Below are 22493 nucleotides of genomic sequence, written 5' to 3'. Positions count from 1 at the left end.
GACTTAAAGATCTCAATCTGTACACTTTGTAGGAAAGGCGGGAGAGGGGAGATATGATAGTCGTTTAAATACCTACATAATATAAATGTGATTGAGTCAAGTCTCTATCATTTGAAAGGAAACTCTGGAATGAGAGGGCATAGGATGAAGTTAAGAGGTGATAGGCTCCGGAGTAATCTGAGGAAATACTTTTTTACGGAAAGGGTGGCAGATGCGTGGAACAGTCTTCCAGAAGAAGTGGTGGAGACAGAGACTGTGTCTGAATTCAAGAGGGCCTGGGATAAGCACGTGGGATCTTTCTATTCAATAAATGAGAATGAACACCATTCAGTCACCTTCATTGTTTTTTTTCTGCTTTCACGGTCTGTGAAGGTAGCATCTGCTGTATTTCCTGCCTATTTTCTCCTATCCAGAATAATGCCAGACAGGGCAGGTTGTTACCCTTTATACAAGCGTATCGTAAAATGTGCACCATGGTGAGATGCCTGGTGTGCCGCGAGACACCAACAAGAAGGAGAAGTACTGGTGCCAGCTGAATGCCTACAGGATGTGCCTCATGGTGAGAGGTACATCCTATAGGAAGTTAGCCGTCACTGGTACATCTCCTCCTCTCACATCCCCTCACTGGCATAGTAATAGCAAGCTCAGGTCCCTGTCTGGAGGGCCTCCACACACGTGCAGATGTCAACAAGATGACATCACACATGCATGTGATGTCATCACAACAATGTCCATGCCCTCCAGTCCCCAATGTCCATGTCCCCAAGTTTAGTGTGCCGCGGCTACTCCTTTATACCCTAAGGATGTTTAACACTGTTACACCTCCTCCAGCCTGCCAACCCCGTTGTCATGAATTTGATGAGATGCTGTGGCAGCTCCTTCTCCAGAGCTGGGCACAACAGGACGACAGCTTAATGCATATCATCTAGATCTCATTCATTTGCAAACTACTTAAAAAACAAACAAACAGTGTTTGATTTATCTGGCAGCCTAGATACTTGGATTTTTTAATTACGGGGCTGCATGTGTTCCAGTTTCTCTATGTATTCAATTGTGGAAAGTTAATTCTCCCGGAAGCACATTTATAAATCCACACCCTTTACAGCTGTGAAAGTTCAGCAGCAGCGCAGTCGGCCTTGAAATCCTTATCCCTTTGGTTGGCTCCCAGTGTCTCTTCCCAATGGCACAAACGGCAGGGTGCTACTGTAATTATGGATAGCAGCGTCAGGAGGTCTGTCATTCTTTATTTCCCTCATTAACGAGTGGATGAGTCGCAGTTGTTGCCAACACAACAGGGGGTACCCCAAGAAATGGCTGCGTTGCTTTTACTCAAAGCAAGACACTGTTAAATGGTGACACCCTGTCTGCAACTGAGGAGCATCCAGATGTGACATCTCGCTCCGAGGCAGGGATTTCTCCACTGTGGTTGGAAAATCTCTCAATTCTAACGTCTCGTCTCCTTTGTACTGATGAAACTACAACTAAAGGCCAGCCCTGAACATTTGGGGAGCACTGGTGTAGTAAGGGGGATTTGGGGGAGAGATTATTCTTACAGAAATTCGGATTCTCCCAGCACAACTACAAACGGACAATACCTGCAAGCTAAGTGTGCTTCTGGCCGTTATACTACTAAACTAAAATAAACCTTAAGTTTGTATACCGCATCATCTCCATAAAGATAGAACTCAGCACGGTTTACATGTAAATTCAATAAATGAGGGAAGGACATAATAAGAAATTAGAGGTTATGAAGAGGATAGCTAGCTTTACATTTTAAATAGGTAGCTTTACGTTTTGGAAAAAAGCCAGGTTTTCAGATGCTTTCGGAATAATTGGAATGAGCCTAGGTTCAGCAGTGGGGCAGGGAGGTTGAATTTGAAGAAAAGGGATTTCCCTAATTTACCTGCATACATGATGCCTTTTAATTAGAATGAGAAAGAGAGAGAGAAAAGAGAGAGGTAGAGAGAGAGGAAGAGAGAGAGAGAGAAAAAAAAAAGAGAGAGGTAGAGAGAGAAAAAAGAGAGAGAGGTAGAGAGAGAAAAAAAATAAAAAGAGAGGAAAAAAGAGAGAGAGGTAGATAGAGAAAAAAAGAGAGAGAGAGAGGAATAGAGAGAAAAAAGAGAGAGCGAGAAAAAAAGAAGAGAGAGAGAAAAAGAGAGAGAGAGGAAGAGAATCTAAACTAAACTAAACCTTAAGTTTGTATACTGCAGCATCTCCATAAAGATAGAGCTTGACACGGTTTACAGGTAATTCAATAAATGAGGGAAGGACATAAGAAATTAGAGGTTATGAAGAGGTTCTGGCTAGTAATCGGGTGTGGGGGAGGGGGGTTTGACTCATTGAACTCTGTTTTACATTCTTATGACTATTGTCTCGTTGAGATTAGTTTTTCATTTTGATGCACTGATTATTTATATAAGTCAAGTGGTTAATTTAAATGCACACTAGTGAACCCGCCGACGGTGTTGGATTTGTTGCCGGGTAATACCTGGGTTTTAAGGATCAATAGAGCGGTCTCTGTTCGGACTGTCTCTTTAGGGCTCATAAAACCCACACTGAGGATTCACGAAATAATTTATAACCACTGGATGCAAGCGAGTTCATTGGGTCAGCCTCCCGCTTACTTATATTTTTCCTTTTTGGTATCGTTTTAAGTACCGTAGTTTTGAAGGGTTTATTGGGGGGGGGGGATAGTTTCAAGTTTATTTAAAATTTGCTAGAAACGCTTATAAAAAAAATTTCTAAGCGAAGTACAACATAGCATTGGGTGACGTCAGACAATTAAAATTAAAATGTGAGGAAAAGAAATTAAAAGAACTTACACACAGGAACATGGTGGGAAAAGGGGTGACCTACAAGGGTTTAAGGAAAGATAACAATGAGGGAAGGTCACTTAGGCAGCACTAAGCACAATTCTATACACCTATCTTTTATAGCAGGGGTAGGGAACTCCAGTCCTTGAGAGCCGTATTCCAGTCGGGTTTTTAGATGTCCCCAATGAATATGCATGAGATCTATTTGCATGCACTGCTTTCAATGCATATTCATTGGGGAAATCCTGAAAATCCGACTAGAATACGGCTCTCGAGGACCGGAGTTCCCTACCCCTGTTTTATAGGCTTGCACTTAATAACACACTAGTTGGCGCCAATTTTCTAGGTGCCATAAATAGGATCTGACCCTAAGTCTCACTATTGCATGATGGCTCCCAAGATTTGGGGGAAGGGAGGCATAGGGTATAGGGTATACAAGGTTCTGAACACTTTTTCCTCAACATCCGTAGCCTCAAGGAATGGACGACCCAGGTCCTCCAGATGGCAGCACTGGCTGTGGGCCTCCAGGCCTCGTAAATCTTTAAGCATTTGATGCCCTAGGTTGCAAAGATTGATACTGGAAGGATGGTTGTCATCTGTACAGAAATAAGGCTGGAAAATAAAAAAGTACAGGGAGCAGGGAAGTTGGCACAATGTCCATTTCTAATGACCATGATGAAGTGAGACAAAAAGATTTCACAATGCCTGGACAGAAGTGGTAGGGGCAGGGAACCCCCATAGATAAATCATCCCACAGTTAATTTGCTTCTCAACATCTGATTTTTTTTCCTGGTAATTGTGCTTCATTGTGCCTAGTGATTCATGCTGAACTAGTTATGCACTCTCAGCGTGGCATCTAAGAAAAAGGCTGATTACGAGAGGCTGGAATGAATAAAGATCTGACCTTTCACAATTCTTCTCTCACACAAGAAAGGGAATAAGCATTTATAGACACCTTCATAGCCTTGTGATTCTATAAGCTTATGTTCAGAACTCAAGTAGAAGAACAGAAGCCAGGAGAGAAACCTCCACACACAGGTCTAGAACCAACAAACCACAGTGGAGGACTGAAACAGTTGGAGTACAATTTTATTAGTCAAATCACAGTGAAGTGCGGGGGGGGGGGGGGGCTCAACATGCATGTGTTTCGGCCTCTATGGCCTGCCTCAGGAGCCTTTGTAAACCACAACTGCAATTTTTTCTATGAATAAGAAAATGGTTGTTCCCAAACGCTAGGAAAATTGGCCAAGAAAATACAGACACATATTGCACATGCCAAGCAAGTAAAGCTTACTTGTCGTGTGCAGTATACGTCTGTGTTCGGTCGATTTTCCTAGCATTTGTGAACAACCATTTTCTTATTCATAGAAAAAATTGCAGTTATGGTTTACACGCAGGCCGTAGAGGCCGAAAAATGTGCGTGTCAAGCCCCCGCACTACACTGATTTGACTAATAAAATTGTACACCAACTGTTTTGGACCTCCACTGTGGTTTGTTGGTTCAGAACTCAAGTAGAACAGAAGATGCATGCTCTAGTAAGACCACTAATACTTATCAAAGTTTGGAATTTCAGATAGTATCAATTTGCCCTGGGTGTTGCCTATGGTACCATGATTAGTCTCCACTTCTCTATCAGAAATAAGCCAAAGAGACCAGAAACTCACTTTGCATTTCTTCCATACTGACAGGGAACATGCCCTTCCCTCTGTAGTAATGATTCTCTGCGGGTTCCTGGGACACACCTAGTCAATCAGGTTTTCAAGATATTCACAATGAATCTTCAGGAACATAATAGCCTTACTGGGTCAGACCAATGGTCCATCTAGCCCAGTAGCCTGTCCTCACAGTGGCCAATCAAGGTCACTACCTGGAAAACCCCCAAAAGTAGCAACATTCCATACTTCTGACTGAAGTAACCCATCCTCATGGTAGCCAATCCAGGTCACTAGCACCATATTATACCATACAATTTCTTATACCCCACAAAATTTCAACTAGGATTCTATGCAACTTACAATAAGATATCCAGCTACTGTGTTAGATCACACTCCTCCAGGATTTTTGCTATGATTGGCAAATTTTGTCAACTATTCTTGGAAGAGGGTATGCAACCAAAAACTATAGCAGCTATTGCTCTGATCCCTATACCTAAGGCCTCAGTACTTGATTTAACTAGAGTTGAAATCATTAGACCAGTGGCTGGAATACCGTGGCCTGCTAAATTATTAGAATTCCTGAGAAACAGAACATATGGAGTAAGAAAAGGTTCCAAGGGAGTCCCTAAAATGGAATGCCTTCTGCAGGATTCCACAAGGCTCCCCACTACCACCCTTCCTATTCAACATTTACTTAAGAGCCCTGGGCAAGAGTTTTAACTTGCATCAAATTCATACATTTTCTTACACATTTGATATCTTCATTATCTGCTTAGCCAAAGAATCTTTTAAAGACACACTACAATATCTAGAAAGATTTATTGAGGATCCATCTGAGTTCATGGACACAATGGAGTTTCCATAAACTCAATATATTGAAGACCAAGGTTATTTGGTATGGGTTTTACTATTCACTTCCACATACGGACCTGATATTAATCTTGGGAGAGAAACTTAAAATTGAGAAATCATCCAAATTTCTAGGTGTTACTCTGGATTCATATCTAACATTTCGAGACTAAATTGATTCCGTGCTCATAAAGTTCTTCTTCAGGTTAAGACAACTTAGATCAATAAGTTTTAAGCCAGAATGGGTTCAGGATAGTTGCACAGGCCATTCTGCTCCCTTATCTGGATTATTGCAGCTCTCTGTATTCTGGTATCACTGCTTGCTCTGGATCGGTAGCATGGAACGTTGCTACTATTTGGGTTCTTGCAAGGTACTTGTGACCTAGCTTGGAAACCATGAAGAAGGGATACCGGGTTAGATGGACCATTGGTCTGACCCAGTAAGGTTATTATCTACTACTTAGTAGCTTCATCGTGTGCCCTCTAGTCCTAGTATTTTGGGGAAAAGTAGACAAGCAATTCACATCTACTCATTCCACTCCACTCAGTATTTTGTAGACTTCTATCATATCTCTCCTCAGCTGTCTCTTCTCCAGGCTGAAGAGCCCTAACCACTTTAGCCTTTCCTCATAGGGAAGTTGTCCCATTTCTTTTATTATTTTCACTGCCCTTTTCTTTATCTTTTCTAATTCCATTTCTAATTCTATTTTGAGATATGGTGAGCAGAATTGCTCACAATATCCGAGGTGCAGCTACACCATAGAGCAATATGAAGGCATTATAACATTTCCATCTTTGTTTTCCAATCCTTTCCTGATAATTCCTAACATTCTTTTTGCTTTCTTAGCCACTGCCATATACTGAGCTGAGGGTTTCAATGTATCCTCAACAATGATACCTATGGTAGATCCTTTTCCTAGGCAGCGACTCCTAATGTGGAATCCTGAATTACATAGCTATAGGGTAAGCCTCTGTATACCCAGGTAACATCTGAAATGCTGCTCTCAAAACATTATAGAATTCCAAAGAATAGATACATAGCATCGTTTCCAGTGAATTTATCATTCTGGCATTATTAATGCAAAATAATTCTACAAACAGATTTATAGTATAATGTTGGAGCTAAACAGAGTTTTGTCGTCTCTTAGGTGTCCGTCCTGATGCAAACTGAATAGCCAAAGATGACCAAAACCTGCAACAAAGCTTGAAAAATACAGAGCAGTGATTTCGTTTTTGCTGAGAGAAGAAATGGAACAAGAAGCCTTAGGTCCCCAGACAGTAGCATCAATCCTGTTCAAACCGTAATTATTTTTGCAAGTTAAATCAAGGAGAATGAATTCAATTAAAAAAGACTTCAGCTTGCTGAGGTAATGTATTCCCTGTGGCACTGCCACAGCGCCGCCTGCCCAGAGCAAAACAGACCTGCAGAAGGTTTCTTTAAAAAAAAAAAAAAAAAACCTTCTTGTGAAGTGCTCCCAGCTCGTCACCATGAGCAGTTACCCAAGTCCTGTCATTGAAGCCAAGTCCAAGTCCTGTCACTGAAGCCATCTGCACAGTGCGCAGCAGCCTCGAAAAAGCCAACAGGATGCTGGGCATCATAAAGAGGGGCATAACAACCAGGACGCGGGAAGTCATCATGCCATTGTATCGAGCGATGGTGCGTCCACATCTGGAATACTGCGTTCAGTATTGGTCGCCACACCTCAAGAAGGACATGGCGGTACTTGAGAGAGTCCAAAGGAGAGCAACGAAACTGGTAAAAGGGCTGGAACACTGCCCATACGCCGAGAGGTTGGATAGGCTGGGGCTCTTCTCTCTGGAAAAAAGGAGGCTCAGGGGAGATATGATAGAGACCTTCAAGATCATGAGGGGCATAGAGAGGATGGATAGGGACAGATTCTTCAGACTGAAGGGGACAACAAGTATGAGGGGGCATTCGGAGAAACTGAAGGGAGATAGGTTCAAAACAAATGCAAGGAAGTTTTTCTTCACCCAAAGGGTCGTGAACACTTGGAATGCGCTACCGGAGGAAGTGATCAGGCTGGGATGTAACACAAGTATAGAAAGCTAACCAGGTAATAAGTATAGAAAGCCAACCAGGTCGTGCATGGGCAAGACCAGAGGGTGAGGACTTTGATGCGAAGATAGGACTTTAATGAGAAACCAAGGTGGCAAGGGGCCCCTTCTGGTAATTCAGACAGGTCGTGAACTGTTTGGGCCGCTGCGGGAGCGGACTGCTGGGCAGGATGGACCTATGGTCTGACCCGGCGGAGGCACTGCTTATGTTCTTATGTTCCCTCCTTCCATCATGTGCCCTCTTTCTCTACCCCTTCCATCTAGCTAAAGAAGCACTGCCTGGGCTTTGCAGTCCCCAGTTATGTCTCTAGCAGGATATATATTTCTAATGACATAGAAATAAAATGATTTTTTCTACCTTTTGTTGTCTCTGGTTTCTGCTTTTATCTTCTTATCCTTCCAGGGTCTGCCCTGTCTCTTCAAACCAGCATCTGCCCGTTCCATCCACTGTCTGCCCCTTCCAGAAACTGTCTGTCTCCCCCTGCCATCTCTCCTCTAGATCCCCCCCCCCCTTTGGTCTGGCATCCATCATCTTCCCTCTGTTCCCTCATGGTCTGACATCTTTCTCCTTACATCTCTCTTTCCCTCCCCCCTGTGGTTTTTAGCATCTCTCTCTTCTCATTTCCTCCGCTCAGATCTGATATCTCTGTCTCCTTCCTCGTTCTCTGGCATCTCTCTCTTCCCTTTCCTCTGGTCTTCCTTCTTTATTTTCTGCCTCCATCTAAATTAAATTCTTTCTTACTATGCAGTCCTCAGTTTCCCTCTTTTCACTGTGTCTATCCACAGCAAGCCACCCCTTTCCTTCATCCCTCCACTATCTCACTAACTATCTTCTTCCCCTTTTTCTTTATCCCTCCTTCCATCCAGTATGTGTTCTCTTTCTCCACTTCCATTCAGCATTTGCTCTCCCTACTCCCCACTTCCATCATCTGCCCTTTTCTCTCCCCCTCTTACATCATCTGCCCTCTTCCCTCTCCCCCTTCTCTCCACTTCCATCATCTGCCCTCTTCTCTCTCACCCTTCTCTCCACTTCTATCATCTGCCCTCTTCTCTCTCACCCTTCTCTCCACTTCTATCATCTGCCCTCTTCTCTCTCACCCTTTTCTCCACTTCCATCATCTGCCCTCTTCTCTCTCCCCCTTCTCCCCACTTCCATCATCTGCCCTCTTTTCTCTCTCCCCCCCCCTTTTCTCCACTTCCATCATCTGCCCTCTTCTCTCTCCCAATCTCTCCATCCACCACAGGCCCATCTCTCTCCCTTCCTCTCACCCTTCTGATTTTGGCAACAAGATCGGTAAGCCCCCCCCCCCCCCCGCGATGACACTTAAGACCTTCTACACCTGCATCAACAGAACTTCAGATCAGCAACGCAGTGCTCAGTCCAAAGCTTCCCTCTGACTCAGCTTCCTGTTTCCGCCAAGGCAGTTCAGTCAGAGGGAAGCTTTTGACTGAGCATCGCTTTGCCGATCTGAAGTGCTGTTGATGCCGGAGGTAGAAGAAGGCCCGTTGCCGATCTTAAGTGTCATCACGGGGGGGTGGGGAGGGAGAGGGCATTGCTGATCATGAATTGCGTCACATGGAGGGGGGCCACCGATGTCGCTCATCGCCGTTGCAGCCCAGACGCTGCCGATGGCCCCAATGCGATCTTGCTGGCCCTGCGTGGATCAGCACTGGACGACCCGGACCTGGCTGGCTGTGCACCCCCCCTAAGGCGTGCACCCAGGGCAGACCTCCCCCCCACCCCCTCCTTGGTACACCACTGCATGCAAATGCAATATTTTATAACGTATGCACAAATCACACCCCCACCAACATCCTATCCAAACACAGTCCTAGAACATGTTACACCCAGGTCACAAAAGTATGTACATTCAGAAAATATTTTCCTATAAAGTCGGCTCTTTTTATGATCAGGCTATATCAATGTCTCACAATTTAGCTAGGAGCTCCCAGATATGTAGGAAATCCTTCCTGAAATCTAAAACCTAGGGTTTTGGAGGTGAGGGTACTTTTTTCTCAAGTGTCCTTGTAAGTGCATTGTTATATATTGTTTGAGAGTCTGGCCAATTAGAATTGCTTATTAGAGATAAATTTGTGTCTTCTTCTGTATCTTCTCTGGATTTAGCTTGTTGAAGAATGTTAAACGGAGTTAATATTATGAGTTGACTGTACTTAGTTTATAATAAATGGAAATTTATTTTGCTAGACCTTCTTTTGCATTCCTGAATTTCTCTTGGAGTGGATTTCATGTTTCTTATTTTCTTTTTGAAGATTATTTTTCCTTTTATATTTTCTTGAAATTTGCATTTTCTTAGTATAGTATACTAGTTTTGTAGGCTTAATTGAATGTTCAATAATTAAAAAAATGGTACGTACTGGTCATCTGTCTTTCTCACACAGGTAGAAATTTTATTATCACCATTTTATGTACACTTCTCCCTCTGTATTCACGGTTTCAGCAATCGCGGTTTCGATTATTTGTAGTTTTTAGCTTGCTGGCCCCTCCCACACAAATTACATCAGCTCGCATAGAGAAATCGCTGATTCCAAGTGTTTACAGAGAAAATCGCTGAGTCCCAGCACTTTCTTCACTGTGCTTTGCCTCTACTTCAGGAACAGGCCAGGTCTCTCATCGTGTTATTCACGGTCTCACCATATTCACAATGGTTTTTAATAGAAAACAGCGAACATGTGAAAAAGTTATTCGCGTTTTTTCAGTATTTGCGGTTCTGTTAATCCCCCTATTGCAGCGAATACAGAGGGAGAAGTGTACTCCCATCGTCAAGTACATAAGAACATAAGAAATGCCTCTGCTGGGTCAGACCCTAGGTCCATCGTGCCCAGCAGTCCGCTCACGCGGTGGCCCAGCAGGTCCAGGACCTGTGCAGTAATCTATCTATACCCCTTCTATCCTCTTTTCCAGTAGGAATTTGTCTAATCCTTTCTTGAACTCCAGTACCGTACTCTGCCCAATCACGTCCTCTGGAAGCGCATTCCAGGTGTCCACCACACGTTGGGTAAAAAAGAACTTCCTAGTATTTGTTTTGAATCTGTCTCCTATCAACTTTTCCGAGTGCCCTCTTGTTCTTTTATTATTCGAAAGTTTGAAGAATCTGTCCCTCTCTACTCTCTCTATGCCCTTCATGATCTTATAAGTCTCTATCATATCCCCTCTAAGTCTCCTCTTCTCCAGGGAAAAGAGACCCAGCTTCTCCAATCTCTCAGCATATGACAGGTTTTCCATCCCTTTTATCAGACGCGTCGCTCTCCTCTGAACCCTCTCGACTAATGCCATATCCTTCTTAAGGTACGGCGACCAATATTGGACGCAATACTCCAAATGCGGGCGCACCATTGCCCGATACAACGGCAGGATAACCTCTTTCGTTCTGGCTGTAATACCCTTTTTGATTATACCAAGCATTCTATTCGCTCTCTTAGCGGCCGCTGCACACTGTGCCGTCAGCTTCATTGTCATGTCCACCAATACCCCCAAGTCCCTTTCCTGGGTACTCTTATTCAATAATATCCCTCCCATTGTATAGTTGTACCTCGAGTTTCTGCTCCCCACATGTAATACCTTACATTTCTCAACGTTGAACTTCATCTGCCATCTCGTCGCCCAATCTTCTAGTTTGTTCAAGTCCCTTTGCAATTCTTCACATTCCTCTGTAGTCCGAGCTCCATTAAATAGTTTAGTGTCGTCCGCAAATTTTATTATCTCGCACTTCGTCCCTGTTTCTAGATCATTTATGAAAATATTAAATAGTAGCGGCCCGAGCACCGAGCCCTGCGGGACACCACTCGTGACCCTCCTCCAGTCGGAGTAGTGGCCCTTCACTCCTACCCTTTGTTTTCTACCCTCCAACCAGTTTCTGATCCATCTATGTACGTCTCCTTCCACCTCATGGTTCTTTAGTTTCTGGAGTAGGCGTTCATGGGGCACCTTGTCAAAGGCTTTTTGGAAATCTAGATATATGATGTCAATGGGGTCTCCTTTGTCCATCTGTTTGTTAATCCCTTCAAAGAAGTGCAATAAGTTTGTTTGGCACGATCGTCCCTTGCAGAAACCATGCTGGCTGGCTATCAGAAGTTCGTGCTTTTCAAAATGTTGATCAATGCTTTCTTTTATCAGTGCTTCTGCCATTTTCCCAGGAACTGAAGTCAGGCTCACTGTTCTGTAGTTTCCCGGATCACCTCTTGATCCCTTTTTAAAGATGGGCTTAACGTTGGCTATCTTCCAATCCTCCGGGATCTCGCCTGTTTTCAGGGATAAGTTGCAAATTTGCTGCAGTAGTTCCGCTATCTCCTCCTTTAATTCCTTCAGAACCCTTGGATGTATGCCATCCGGACCCGGGGATTTGTCAGTTTTTAGTTTTTCTATCTGCCTGCGAACGTCCTCAATGCTCACTTCTATGAATGTTAATTTTTCTGCTTGACTTCCGTTGAAGAATTGCTCAGGTTCCGGCATGTTGGACGTGTTTTCGTTAGTAAATACAGACGAGAAGAACATATTAAGCCTTTCTGCCATTACCTTCTCCTCCTTCACCACTCCCTTCCTGTCTCCGTCGTCTAGCGGTCCCACTTCCTCTCTGCTTCCCTTTAACATATCTGAAGAACGGTTTGAAATTTCTTGCTTCCCTGGCTAGCCTTTCTTCATACTCTCTTTTAGCTTTCCGAACCTCACGGTGACATTATTTTTGATACTTCTTGTGCTCTTTCCAGTTCCCCTCAGATTTGTCCTTTTTCCATTTCTTGAATGAATTTTTCTTATTGCCTATCGCTTCCTTCACTGTTTTGGTTATCCACGCCGGGTCTTTTGTTCGATTCTTTTTGCACCCCTTCCTGAATCTGGGGATATACAGATTTTGCACCTCGTTCACCATGTCCCTGAAGAAGGACCAGGCATGATTTACCGTTAGCCATGTTTTGGAAGTGTTCCTAAGTTTCTTCCTTACCAATTCCCTCATTGCTTCGTAGTTTCCTTTCTTGAAGTTAAAGGTTGTCGTTATGGATCTCTTGCCTTTTGATACTCCTACCTCAACCTTGAACTTGATCATATTATGATCGCTGTTTCCCAACGTCCCCACTACTTCAACGTCCTTTGCAGGTCCTCTTAACCCATTTAGGATTAGATCCAGAGTGGCATTTCCTCTCGTCGGTTCTCTAACAAGCTGCTCCATGAAGCAATCTTGTGTGGCTTCCAGGAATTTTGTCTCCCTAGCGCATTTCGAGCTTCCAAGCCTCCAGTCTATCCCGGGGTAGTTGAAGTCTCCCATAATAACCGTGTTGCCACTTTTGCATTCTCGCTTCATCTCGGCTTCCATTTCCTCATCGATATCTCCGGTTTGCCCGGGTGGGCGATAATATAGGCCCATCTTTATTTCAGGCCCTTTCCTTCCCGGTATTTTAACCCATAGAGATTCCAGCTTGTTGGTCGTCTCTGCTGTGTCCATTCTTGTGGATTGTATGCTTTCTTTTATGTACAGGGCTATTCCACCTCCTTTTTGTCCTGCCCTGTCCTGGCGATAGAGCTTGTATCCCGGCAGTGCTGGTATCCCATTTGCTTTCCTCATTCCACCATGTTTCAGAGATTCCAATGATGTCGATGTCTTCTGCATCGACCACGGCTTCTAGTTCCCCCATTTTGTTTCTTAGGCTCCTTGCATTAGCATATATGCAATTTAGATCTTGATATTTTGTTGTCCTCCTTTCCTTTCCCTGTGCTTCGGTCCTTAATTTCTTTTCTTTTGCTGTAAACATTGTAACCTCTTCTGGGTTAGTCAATGCCTGCAATTTATCCATTATTTCTTCCCAGCCATTTTTCCCCTCAGTATCTTCACAGGATACCGTCTTCCGAATCGTCGACCCTAGGTCAACTGTAGGCTTTCCCCTTCTTCTTAGTTTAAAGCCAGGTCTATTCCTCTCTTGACGTTGTTTGCTAGGAGTTTAGTTCCCGCTGTGCTCAGGTGGAGTCCATCTTTCCTGTAGAGCTTGCTCTTGCCCCAAAACGCCGTCCAGTTCCTCACGAAGTGGAATCCTTCTTCCTCGCACCATCTTTTCATCCACGCATTTATTGATTGTAGTTCCTCCTGCCTTTTCACATCTGCCCTCGGTACTGGTAGGATCTCTGAGAACATTATCTTCTGGGCCCTCATCCTCAGCTTCCTTCCCAGAATCTTGAACTGTTCTAGTAGCGTGCTTCTTTTGTAGTCTCTCCTGCTGACATCATTCGTCCCGATGTGGATCACTACAGCGGTCTCTTCTGTCTCCGCCCCTTCCAGTATCATTTCAATTTTGTCCGCAATGTCCTTGGTTCTTGCTCCTGGAAGGCATGTCACCAGTCGGTCCTCTCTCCCTCCTGCTATGTGGCTGTCCACATGCCTAAGGATTGAGTCTCCCACTAGGATCGCTGACTTTCCCTTCTTCAGGTTTCGCTTCGGTCTCAGGTCAATGTCCTCAATGTGCTTCGCTCTTTCCACTTCTGGGCCTCGACTAGCCAAAATCTCCCCCTCTTGCAGTAGTCCTCTGTGGGTGTCATCTTTGAGGTAATCTTCTTCTTGCTCTCCCTTGCATGTTGGTATCCGTGTAGCTTCTTCTTTCATCTGAAGTTCGTTCTCTTCCACCTTCGTCCTGTATGCCTCTTCAATGAATCTCTCGAGTTCCCTGACTTCCTCCTCAATGTGTCTCTCCGTGATGTGAAAACCTTCTAGCTCCTGTATCCTGTCCTCTAGTCGCTTGACCTCCTTCTTCAAGCTTTTCAGCTCCTGACACCGACTGCATACATATGACAGTCTGTGCAGAACACTGGAAAACTCATCTTCTGGCTTCTCTCTGCTTCCATTGTTGTTCCTAATTTAAGATACCAGTTGAGATTACTTGTGACTTGTGATTACTTGTGACTTGTGTCTGCTCTGTGTCCTTTCTCTCTCCCTATCTGCTGCTGGTGTCTTCCCTGACTCTCTCTCTGTGATGGTGTCCTCTCTCTCTGTGTTGGTGTTCTGTGCTGGTATCTCTCTTTACCTGCTGCTGGTGTCCTCTCGTTCTCTACCAGCCGCTGGTGTCCTCTCTCCCTCTGCTTGCTTGCTGCCTCCTTGGTATACTTGTGTAATGGCTTGGCCCTTTGTGTCTGTCTCTTTCTTACCTTCTGTGCTTTCCTTTTGTGCTTGTCGCTTCTTTACCCCTCTGACTTACTCAGTTTGTTCTTGATAGTAGTGCCTTGTCTCTCCGCAAATGCTCTTCGCAAAGGAGCTCTCGCTAAGGCGAGCGCCTTTGCCGTTCACCTTTGCCACGCGCCGAACGGCTGTGCGCCGTTGGCTCCGCCCCCTTTTCAAGGGGGAGTCCGACGCTGCCTCTGACGCGGTGGGGTGGGCGGAGCTTACTCTCGCCGCTTCCCCGAGCCCTGTGCTTCTTCCTGCCTTCTTCTCCTGCTTCAAACTCTGTCCCTCAGGCTCTCCCCTGCTCGATCTGGCTACCAAGTACTGCTGCTTCCTTCTCCTGCACGCGGCACCCGACACAGAAATGTTTTTACAACATGACTCACTATATGAAGTGATAAGAAAAGCGTCCCATTTGCATAACCACTTCCTTGGTCATATGCATATTTGTTTGCAACAATATGGGAAATAAGAACATAAGAACAGCCATACTAGGTCAGACCAATGGGCCATCTAGACTAGTATTCTGTTTCCACAGTGGCCAATCCAAAAATCCAAAATAGTAGCAACATTCCATACATAATCTCAAAGAACAGCATGATTCCAGAATCTCAGAGATTATCAAGATTCTAGAATACCAAATACTAGCAACATTCCATGCTACTGATCCCAGAGCAAGGAGTGGCTTGCCTCATGTATGTCTGGCCAAAAATGGTTGAAAAGGTGATGGCAAAAGCTAGAAGGATGCTTGGGTGCATAGGGAAAGGAATGGTCAGTAGAAAAAAGGAGGTATTGATGCCCCTTTATAAGACTGAGGTGAGATCTCATTTAGAATAGTGTGTACAATTCTGAAGACCACACCTTCAAAAAAATATAAACATGGAGTCAGTTCAGAGAAAGGCTACTATCGGTGGTCTTCATCATAAAGCGTTTGGGGACAGAGTTAAAGATCTCAATCTGTATACTTTGGAGGAAAGGCGAGATACGATAGAGATGTTTAAATACTTACGTGGCATAAATGCGCATGAGGCGAGTCTTTCATTTGAAAGGAAGCTCTGAAATAAGAGGGCATATTCTAGTGTATATTTATGAAGGGAATTTTAAAAATAAAGTAAAATTCTTGAATCTCTTGTGGCATACCACTGAACCGTGGCACACAGTTTGAGAGACACTGCCCTAAAGGCTTCTCTGTACGCAGCCTAAAAGAAGCAAAACCTAGAAACATGACAGCCCACCTAGTCTGCCCACCCACAGTAACCATTATCTCTTTCTCTCTCCGAGAGATCCCACGTGCCTATCCGACAAAAATATAGGAAAGATTAAAATGGAAACCAACACATCTGTCAGACATAAGAACACAAGCAATGCCTCCGCTGGGTCAGACCTGAGGTCCATCGTGCCCAGTAGCCCGCTCATGCGGCGGCCCAACAGGTCCAGGACATGTGCAGTAATCCTCTATCTATACCCTTCTATCCCCTTTTCCAGCAGGAAATTGTCCAATCCTTTATTGAACCCTAGTACTGTACTCTGCCCTATTACGCTCTCTGGAAGCGCATTCCAGGTGTCCACCACATGTTGGGTAAAGAACTTCCTAGCATTTGTTTTGAATCTGTCCCCTTTCAACTTTTCCGAGTGCCCTCTTGTTCTTTTATTTTGCGAAAGTTTGAAGAATCTGTCCCTCTCCACTCTCTCTATGCCCTTCATGATCTTGTAAGTCTCTATCATATCCCCTCTGACAGGTGCTGTCATGCCTCCAGTTGCATGACTTCAATAGCACTGGACAGCGAACCATCTCTCTGCGGCTGCCAGTGCCTCTGCACTCATACAGGCCCTGACCTCCCAGCACTTAATTTTCAGCTTCCCTACTATGCAATTTCAGCTGTAATTAAAATGTAACGAAGATAAGGATCATTAGATACAAACAGAAGGAATTTGCTGTCAATACAATTTCTATCAAAATGCAATTTCTTCCGTTGCTTCTCCCTTCACTGCCTCCTCCTTCACCCTTGCATTATAAAGAGAAGACCGAAAAAAGGCAGGAAAAAAGAGCAAAAGAAATCAAAAGGGCTGGGGATATAAGAAAGAATTTTATTTTAAGTAAGAAATGCAAAGAAGAATTTCTTAAGATGGAGAAGATTGGGGGGGGGGGTAAAAAAGAATTAAGAGATGAGAGAGAGACTTCCAGTTGTGCTGTGCATAATAGGTGAAGCCATAAAGTCAGTAAATCTAACTGATAAGGCTGTGCTAAGACTTCCTCTGCTTCTCATCTCTGAAATAAGGTTCAAGACAGACAGAAATTTATTGCAATTAAATTAGCTAACTCAGCTATAAGCAGAAAAAATTAGGGGGGAAAAACCCAGGTGTTGGAGTATCTTTAAATATTTATAGGCTTTGCAAAAAAAAAAAAGGCAAACTAAGTAAAAGAAAGGCAGAAGAAGAAAGCAAAGTTGCTTACCTGTAACTGAGATTCTCCACAGAGAGCAGGATAGGTCGGCCACACAAGTGGGTGAAATTTTTTGGAGTAGCTTTTTGAGTGGCAAGGACTGTGTGGCCAATTTAACCTGCTTTCAACGAAGAACCTTTGTTAGGTAAAGCAAATTCATTGCCAACAAGGATGATGACTCAGCTACCCAAATGGGTTCTCCCCAGTTGATAATGTGAAGTCAAAATATGCAGCAAGGTATCTCTACAGATTTCTCATCTTTTACACATACTTGGCTATAGATACTGATATAGCTCTGAACTGATGTGTTTTTGTTTTGCCTTTTATAGACAATCCATCTTGATTAGGGTTACCAGATTTCCTGCTGTAAGAAACCTGGATAAATGGCACAACCCCATTCAGTCCCCAGCCTCACCTTGATCCGCCCCCTTCACCGCCCTGCGTCTGGAGGGCCTCTGAGCATGCACAAATGCATGTTACATCATCCACAAATGCGCAAAGGCCCTCCAGACACGGCCGAAGTTTGGAGCTTTCCAAAACCCGGACAAACTACCGGGTTTTGGAAAGTTCATCCGGGCACCAGACAGTCCTCTAAAAAGAGGACATGTCTGGGTTTTCCCAGACGTCTGGTAACCCTAATCTTGATTGTAGTCAAACTAAAGTCCATTAATCAGCTGGAAAGTTTTTTTGTTTACAGGCACTGTTTCCTCTAAGCCAGGGGTGTCAAAGTCCCTCCTTGAGGGCCACAATCCAATTGGATTTTCAGGATTTCCCCAATGAATATGCATGAGATCTATTAGCATACAATGAAAGTAGTGCATGCAAACAGATCTCATGCATATTCATTGGGGAAATCCTGAAAACCCAACTGGATTGCAGCACTTGAGGAGGGACTTTGACACCCCTGCTCTAAGCTGAGTGGGAGTCTTCCACCTATAGTTCTGCCAGTGGGGGGGGGGGAGGAGAGTTCTGCTTCACTATCATATTTTCAAGCTCTGCAAGAACCAAAAACAAAAGAAAAAAAAAAAGAAGTAGATTTGGGGCACATGTAGTTGGAGGGGAAAAGGGGGCTGTTCCTTTCCAAGGCTATGGAAGTGGGAGGTTATCAGTGTAGGACAGGGTTAGGCAATTCCGGTCCTCGAGAGCCGGCGCCAGGTCAGGTTTTCAGGCTATCCACAATAAATATGCATGAGATAGATTTGCATCTCAAGGAGGCAGTGCATGCAAATCCATCTCATACATATTCATTGTGGATATCCTGAAAACCTGACTTGGCTCTGGCTCTCAAAGGCCAGAATTGCCTATCCCTGGTGTAGGATAACCGATGCTATTTTACTGTTAACCCCATTTATTAGTAACTAGGTCTCAGTATATAATATGGGGCCCTGCACTAAAATAACCCAACTTGTGGTAAAACAACCTGACTTAACCCATGTTGATAAATTCCCCTCTAAACACAGGTCCTGCTGAAAGAGATGCCTCCACTTCCATTTTAAACTAGCTGCATTTCCTCACAAGTATCCAGAGAAGCCTAATGGTTAGAGGAGCAAGCTGAGAACCTGGGATCAATTCCAACTGCAGCTCTGTGTAACTCAGGACAAGTCACTTACTCTTCCATTGTCCCAGAACATAAAATTGTAAGCCTACTAGGGACTGAAAAAGTACCAGCATATAGTACTTTGGTTGTACCCACAGAAAGGCAGTATATCAAATGCTCTGAGTAGCATTAACCTAAGAGCCCCCGCACCTTTAAGAGGATGTGTTCAATCGGTCTCTTTCTCAGGATGAATGGTGCTCTTAAAAAGGTATTTTCAGGTCTAAGAAGAAGGTGCTTCTAGGCAACAACCAACTTCTCTTTGTGGGAAATCTAGGTCTGGGCCAGTGGTCTCAAACTCAGGTGCTATTTTGCAGCCCGCAGTCTGGACGCGATTAACGAGTGCTCCCTTGATGTCACAACACCAGAGAGAAGGCTTACGACGCAGGCACGGATCGCGCGAGGAGCCACCTCCCACAGCTTTGAACAGAACGATCAACTGCAGCAAGGGAGTCAGCCAGCAATGCTGCTGCTGCACAGGGAAGGGGAGGGGGGAGGGAAGGGGAAGAGATATGCTGCTGCACAGGGAAGGGGGAAGAGAAATGCTGCTGCTGCACAGCCAATTGGGGAGAGAGAGGGAAGGAGGAAGAAGGAAGACATGGGAGAGGAGATGAACGAGAGATGCCAAGTCCATGGGAGGGAGGGAAAGGAAAGGAGATTCCAGACCATGGAGGGGGAGGGATAGATGTCAGGGCATGGGGTGAGGGAAGGAGACAGATGCCAGACCAGGGGAAAGGAAGGAAGGTAGGAGGGAGATGTCAGACCATGGAAATAGGGAGGGAAGGAGAGCGAGATAGGAAGGTAAGGTAAGACATGGAAAAGTAAATTTTGAAAAGAAAGCAGAAAAATTGAATGTTAAGTTGCAAGACAAGGCAGAAAGTGAAGATGGAGAGAAAAACAAAGGACAAGAAGGCCCTTGAAACATAGTTAAAAGCACAGAAAAATAAAGTCACCAGACAACAAAGGTAGGGAAAATTATTATTTTTTTTTTCAGTATAGTGATTGAAATGTGTCAGTTTTGAGAAAGGAAAGATGTTAAACTTTAACTGTGAGGGCCGCAGAAAAAATAGTTAATTTCTTAAAGGAAAGATTTATAAACTATTAAGAGTTTTACCTCATGCAAAATTGTCATTTCTTTAATAAGACATTAACTATTTTTTTCTGCGGCCCTCCAAGTACCTACCCAAAATGTGGCCCTGCAAAGGGTTTGAGTTGGAGACCACTGGTCTGGGCTCATATATAAACCTACCCATTAAATTACTCCCCCTCAGTTTACAAGATCAGTAGGCTTTCATGTATATAGAGATGTCTACGACTTACAGTGTTTCAAATAATGTCCTCAGTGAATCTACTTCAGTGCAGAATCTAGCATTAAGCCCTTAATTTAAAAAGGCCACGCCTTGGGCTAGACAAACTTGCTTCAATGTAATGAAACTATTTTTTCAAACATAAATAAAGTTTGAAGAGTTCTCTGTTTTGGGTGTCACTTCCTCCACACCTGAGTTTCCTGTCCAGCTAGAATGTGCCACAGCCACCTTATCGATATTCATGACAGGGGATTAAAGACAAAGTTTCTTGGCAGAGGACCTACAGAATGCAGTTCCTATCAGAATCCAGGTATGTTCTTGTTGTGCCATGGCAGTAGAACCTCCGCCACCTATGAGGGTGCCAAGATAATCTACCACGGGAAAGCTGCTGGCATGCATCTTAGAAGCCCAAGATGACCCAAAGTCAACAGAGAATGCTGTTTCATTTATTTACAACTTTTAATCCACCTAATCACAAGAGTTCAAGATAAAATTCCATAAAATATATACATATAAAATCAGACATATAACATCACATATACTAAATACAGATAATTATTTAAAAAAATATTCTTTTCCAAATTCACTCCTAAATAAATGAATTTTCAATAAACTATGATAGCAAGAAGCATCAGTATTAGCCTTCATCTCAGCAGGCAAACTATTGCACAGCCATGGTGCTTAAAACCTGAAAGCTCTCAAACCAGTAATCTGGCAAGTTGCCTACTTTCAAAAGGGGCGTAACAAGAGAATTTTGAAGGCACAATTTAATCGGACAAGTGACAGAAAATCATTGGAGCAATAAAATTAAACAAGCAGCTAAATATCAAAACTAGTAGTTCAAGTGCAATATTCAACAGGTAACCAATAGAGTTGATTCGCGCATGGATGCGACCACAGGAGCTCCGAGAGGAATCTTATTCTTTTCTCCATTCTTTTTGCCACTGCCATTAAAGCATTTGGACTTTTGAACTCAAGTCCCGACACTGCTGAATGAGTCACAGCACAATTGATACGCTCAGAAACAAAGGAGCTCAGGTCTTTGTTTAGTTAGCTTAGTTGCAAGCTCGTTCTTCACCCATGTAGCTGCCATCTCAACCGAAGATGCAAGCAGAAATCTGACACGGCAGATCTGGAAACCATTAACACCCTGGCAGCTGTTCCACCATCTCATACCGGCAAATCTTCAACCCTGAGAGACAGTAAGAGGGACATAAATACTAATCGACCTAAAATAAACCAGGAAACAAATTCTCTAAGATAATATACATAGCATTAGCTGGGCCATGTCACTCTCAACCTACAAGATGCCAAGCCACATCCAGGCCCTCCCAGTGGCACTCCCTTAGATATCTGATGGAATGCAGACTGGCTGCCTGTGTCCTTTTTTTCTCTCTCTGGTCAGCAGTACTTTATATCCTTTCTTATCTCACAAAGGCAAGGGAGATATGCAAGCAGGAGGTTGCTCCAGACCCTACAGGAAATGAGGTCAGTGTACAAAGCTACATTTGACTCACAGACTTGCCCGCTTCAAATTGGAGCTCAAGGTGAGGTGTAATTCAGGTACTGCAGATTTTTCACTGCTTCCGGGGGCTTCCAACCTAACCTGTATCTGAAATTACTTTCTCAAAGTCCCATGGAAAATCAGTAGGACCAGGATTTGAACTCTGGCTTCCCCAACCAGTGGCATAGCGAGGGTGAAAGCACTCCTCTCTGTCCTTGCCTCCCTCCGCTCCTTTCCCGCTCGTGCGCACTCCTTCCCTTCTCCCCGTACCTCTTTAAACATTCCTGGCATGAGCAGCAGCTTCCAAGCTGCTGCTCACGCCAGCGTTGGCTCTTCCTCTGTCACTTCCTAGGTGAGGTCCAGGAAGTGATGTCAGAGGAAGAGACAACACTGGCGCAAGCAGCAGCTTGGGGTTGCTGCTGACGGTGGGAACGTTAAAGAGGTGCGAGGGAAGGGGTGCAATCGCAGTTGTGGGGGGAGCGGGGGTGGAGAGTAGGACGGGTGCTGGTGCCCCCACCAAGACGGCGTCCACCTACACCACTGTCTCCCAACTCCTAGGCTTTTAACGAAAAGAAGACTCAAGAGTTAATATGACCTTAATAAAAATAACAATCCTTTGTGTTGCCTGTGCATTATGGGGTTATGCGCCTTTGTATAATTATTATTATATCACCAATTGGGCCTCATAGAATTACTCCAACTGGACTCTGAAAACACTTGGAAGCATTGTTTAAATGACAGCTCTGTCCATTTTACAAAAAACTACCCTACTTGCAACAGCAGACATTCTGCGACAGTATCTCTATGAGTCCCAGGTCACTGGGGAGGGCCCAAATTGCAGGGGTTAAAATTAGTCAACACTGACTATGATGTGCAACACAAAGACCTCGGAGTAAATATTCAGCTGCAGATTTTTTTTTAGCCTCCGATGGAATTATTCTTAGGTATTTAATACCAAGCTATGTCTGGGCACCAGCACTGAATCTCTGAGTTTATACAGTTGGCAATATCTTATTCAGTTAAGTTTGATATTTAGCACAGAATCACCTAAGCAACACCACATAAAGATAGGACCGACTTATGAGATCCAATTT

At 44.1% G+C, this 22493-nt stretch overlaps 1 protein-coding gene across 5 annotated transcripts in view; it reads right to left on the bottom strand.

Annotated features, from left to right (window-relative positions):
* Positions 1-22493, bottom strand: part of PCDH1 (protocadherin 1) — a 480648-nt gene that overhangs the window by 309300 nt on the left and 148855 nt on the right. Inside the window, exon 4 of one of the 5 annotated variants that reach the window (XM_033927158.1) lies at positions 20355-21087. The exons of the other annotated variants lie outside the window; for them this stretch is intronic. Within the exon in view, the coding sequence (XP_033783049.1) occupies positions 21082-21087 (6 nt within the window). The 3' untranslated portion in view covers positions 20355-21081. Of the gene's footprint in view, positions 1-20354; positions 21088-22493 lie in introns of those variants that run through there. 5 annotated transcript variants of the gene reach the window in all.

This window comes from Geotrypetes seraphini, chromosome 18 (genome assembly GCF_902459505.1).
Source record: "Geotrypetes seraphini chromosome 18, aGeoSer1.1, whole genome shotgun sequence".
NCBI classification, from domain to species: domain Eukaryota; kingdom Metazoa; phylum Chordata; class Amphibia; order Gymnophiona; family Dermophiidae; genus Geotrypetes; species Geotrypetes seraphini.
This window is presented reverse-complemented; position numbering and strand designations above follow the sequence as displayed.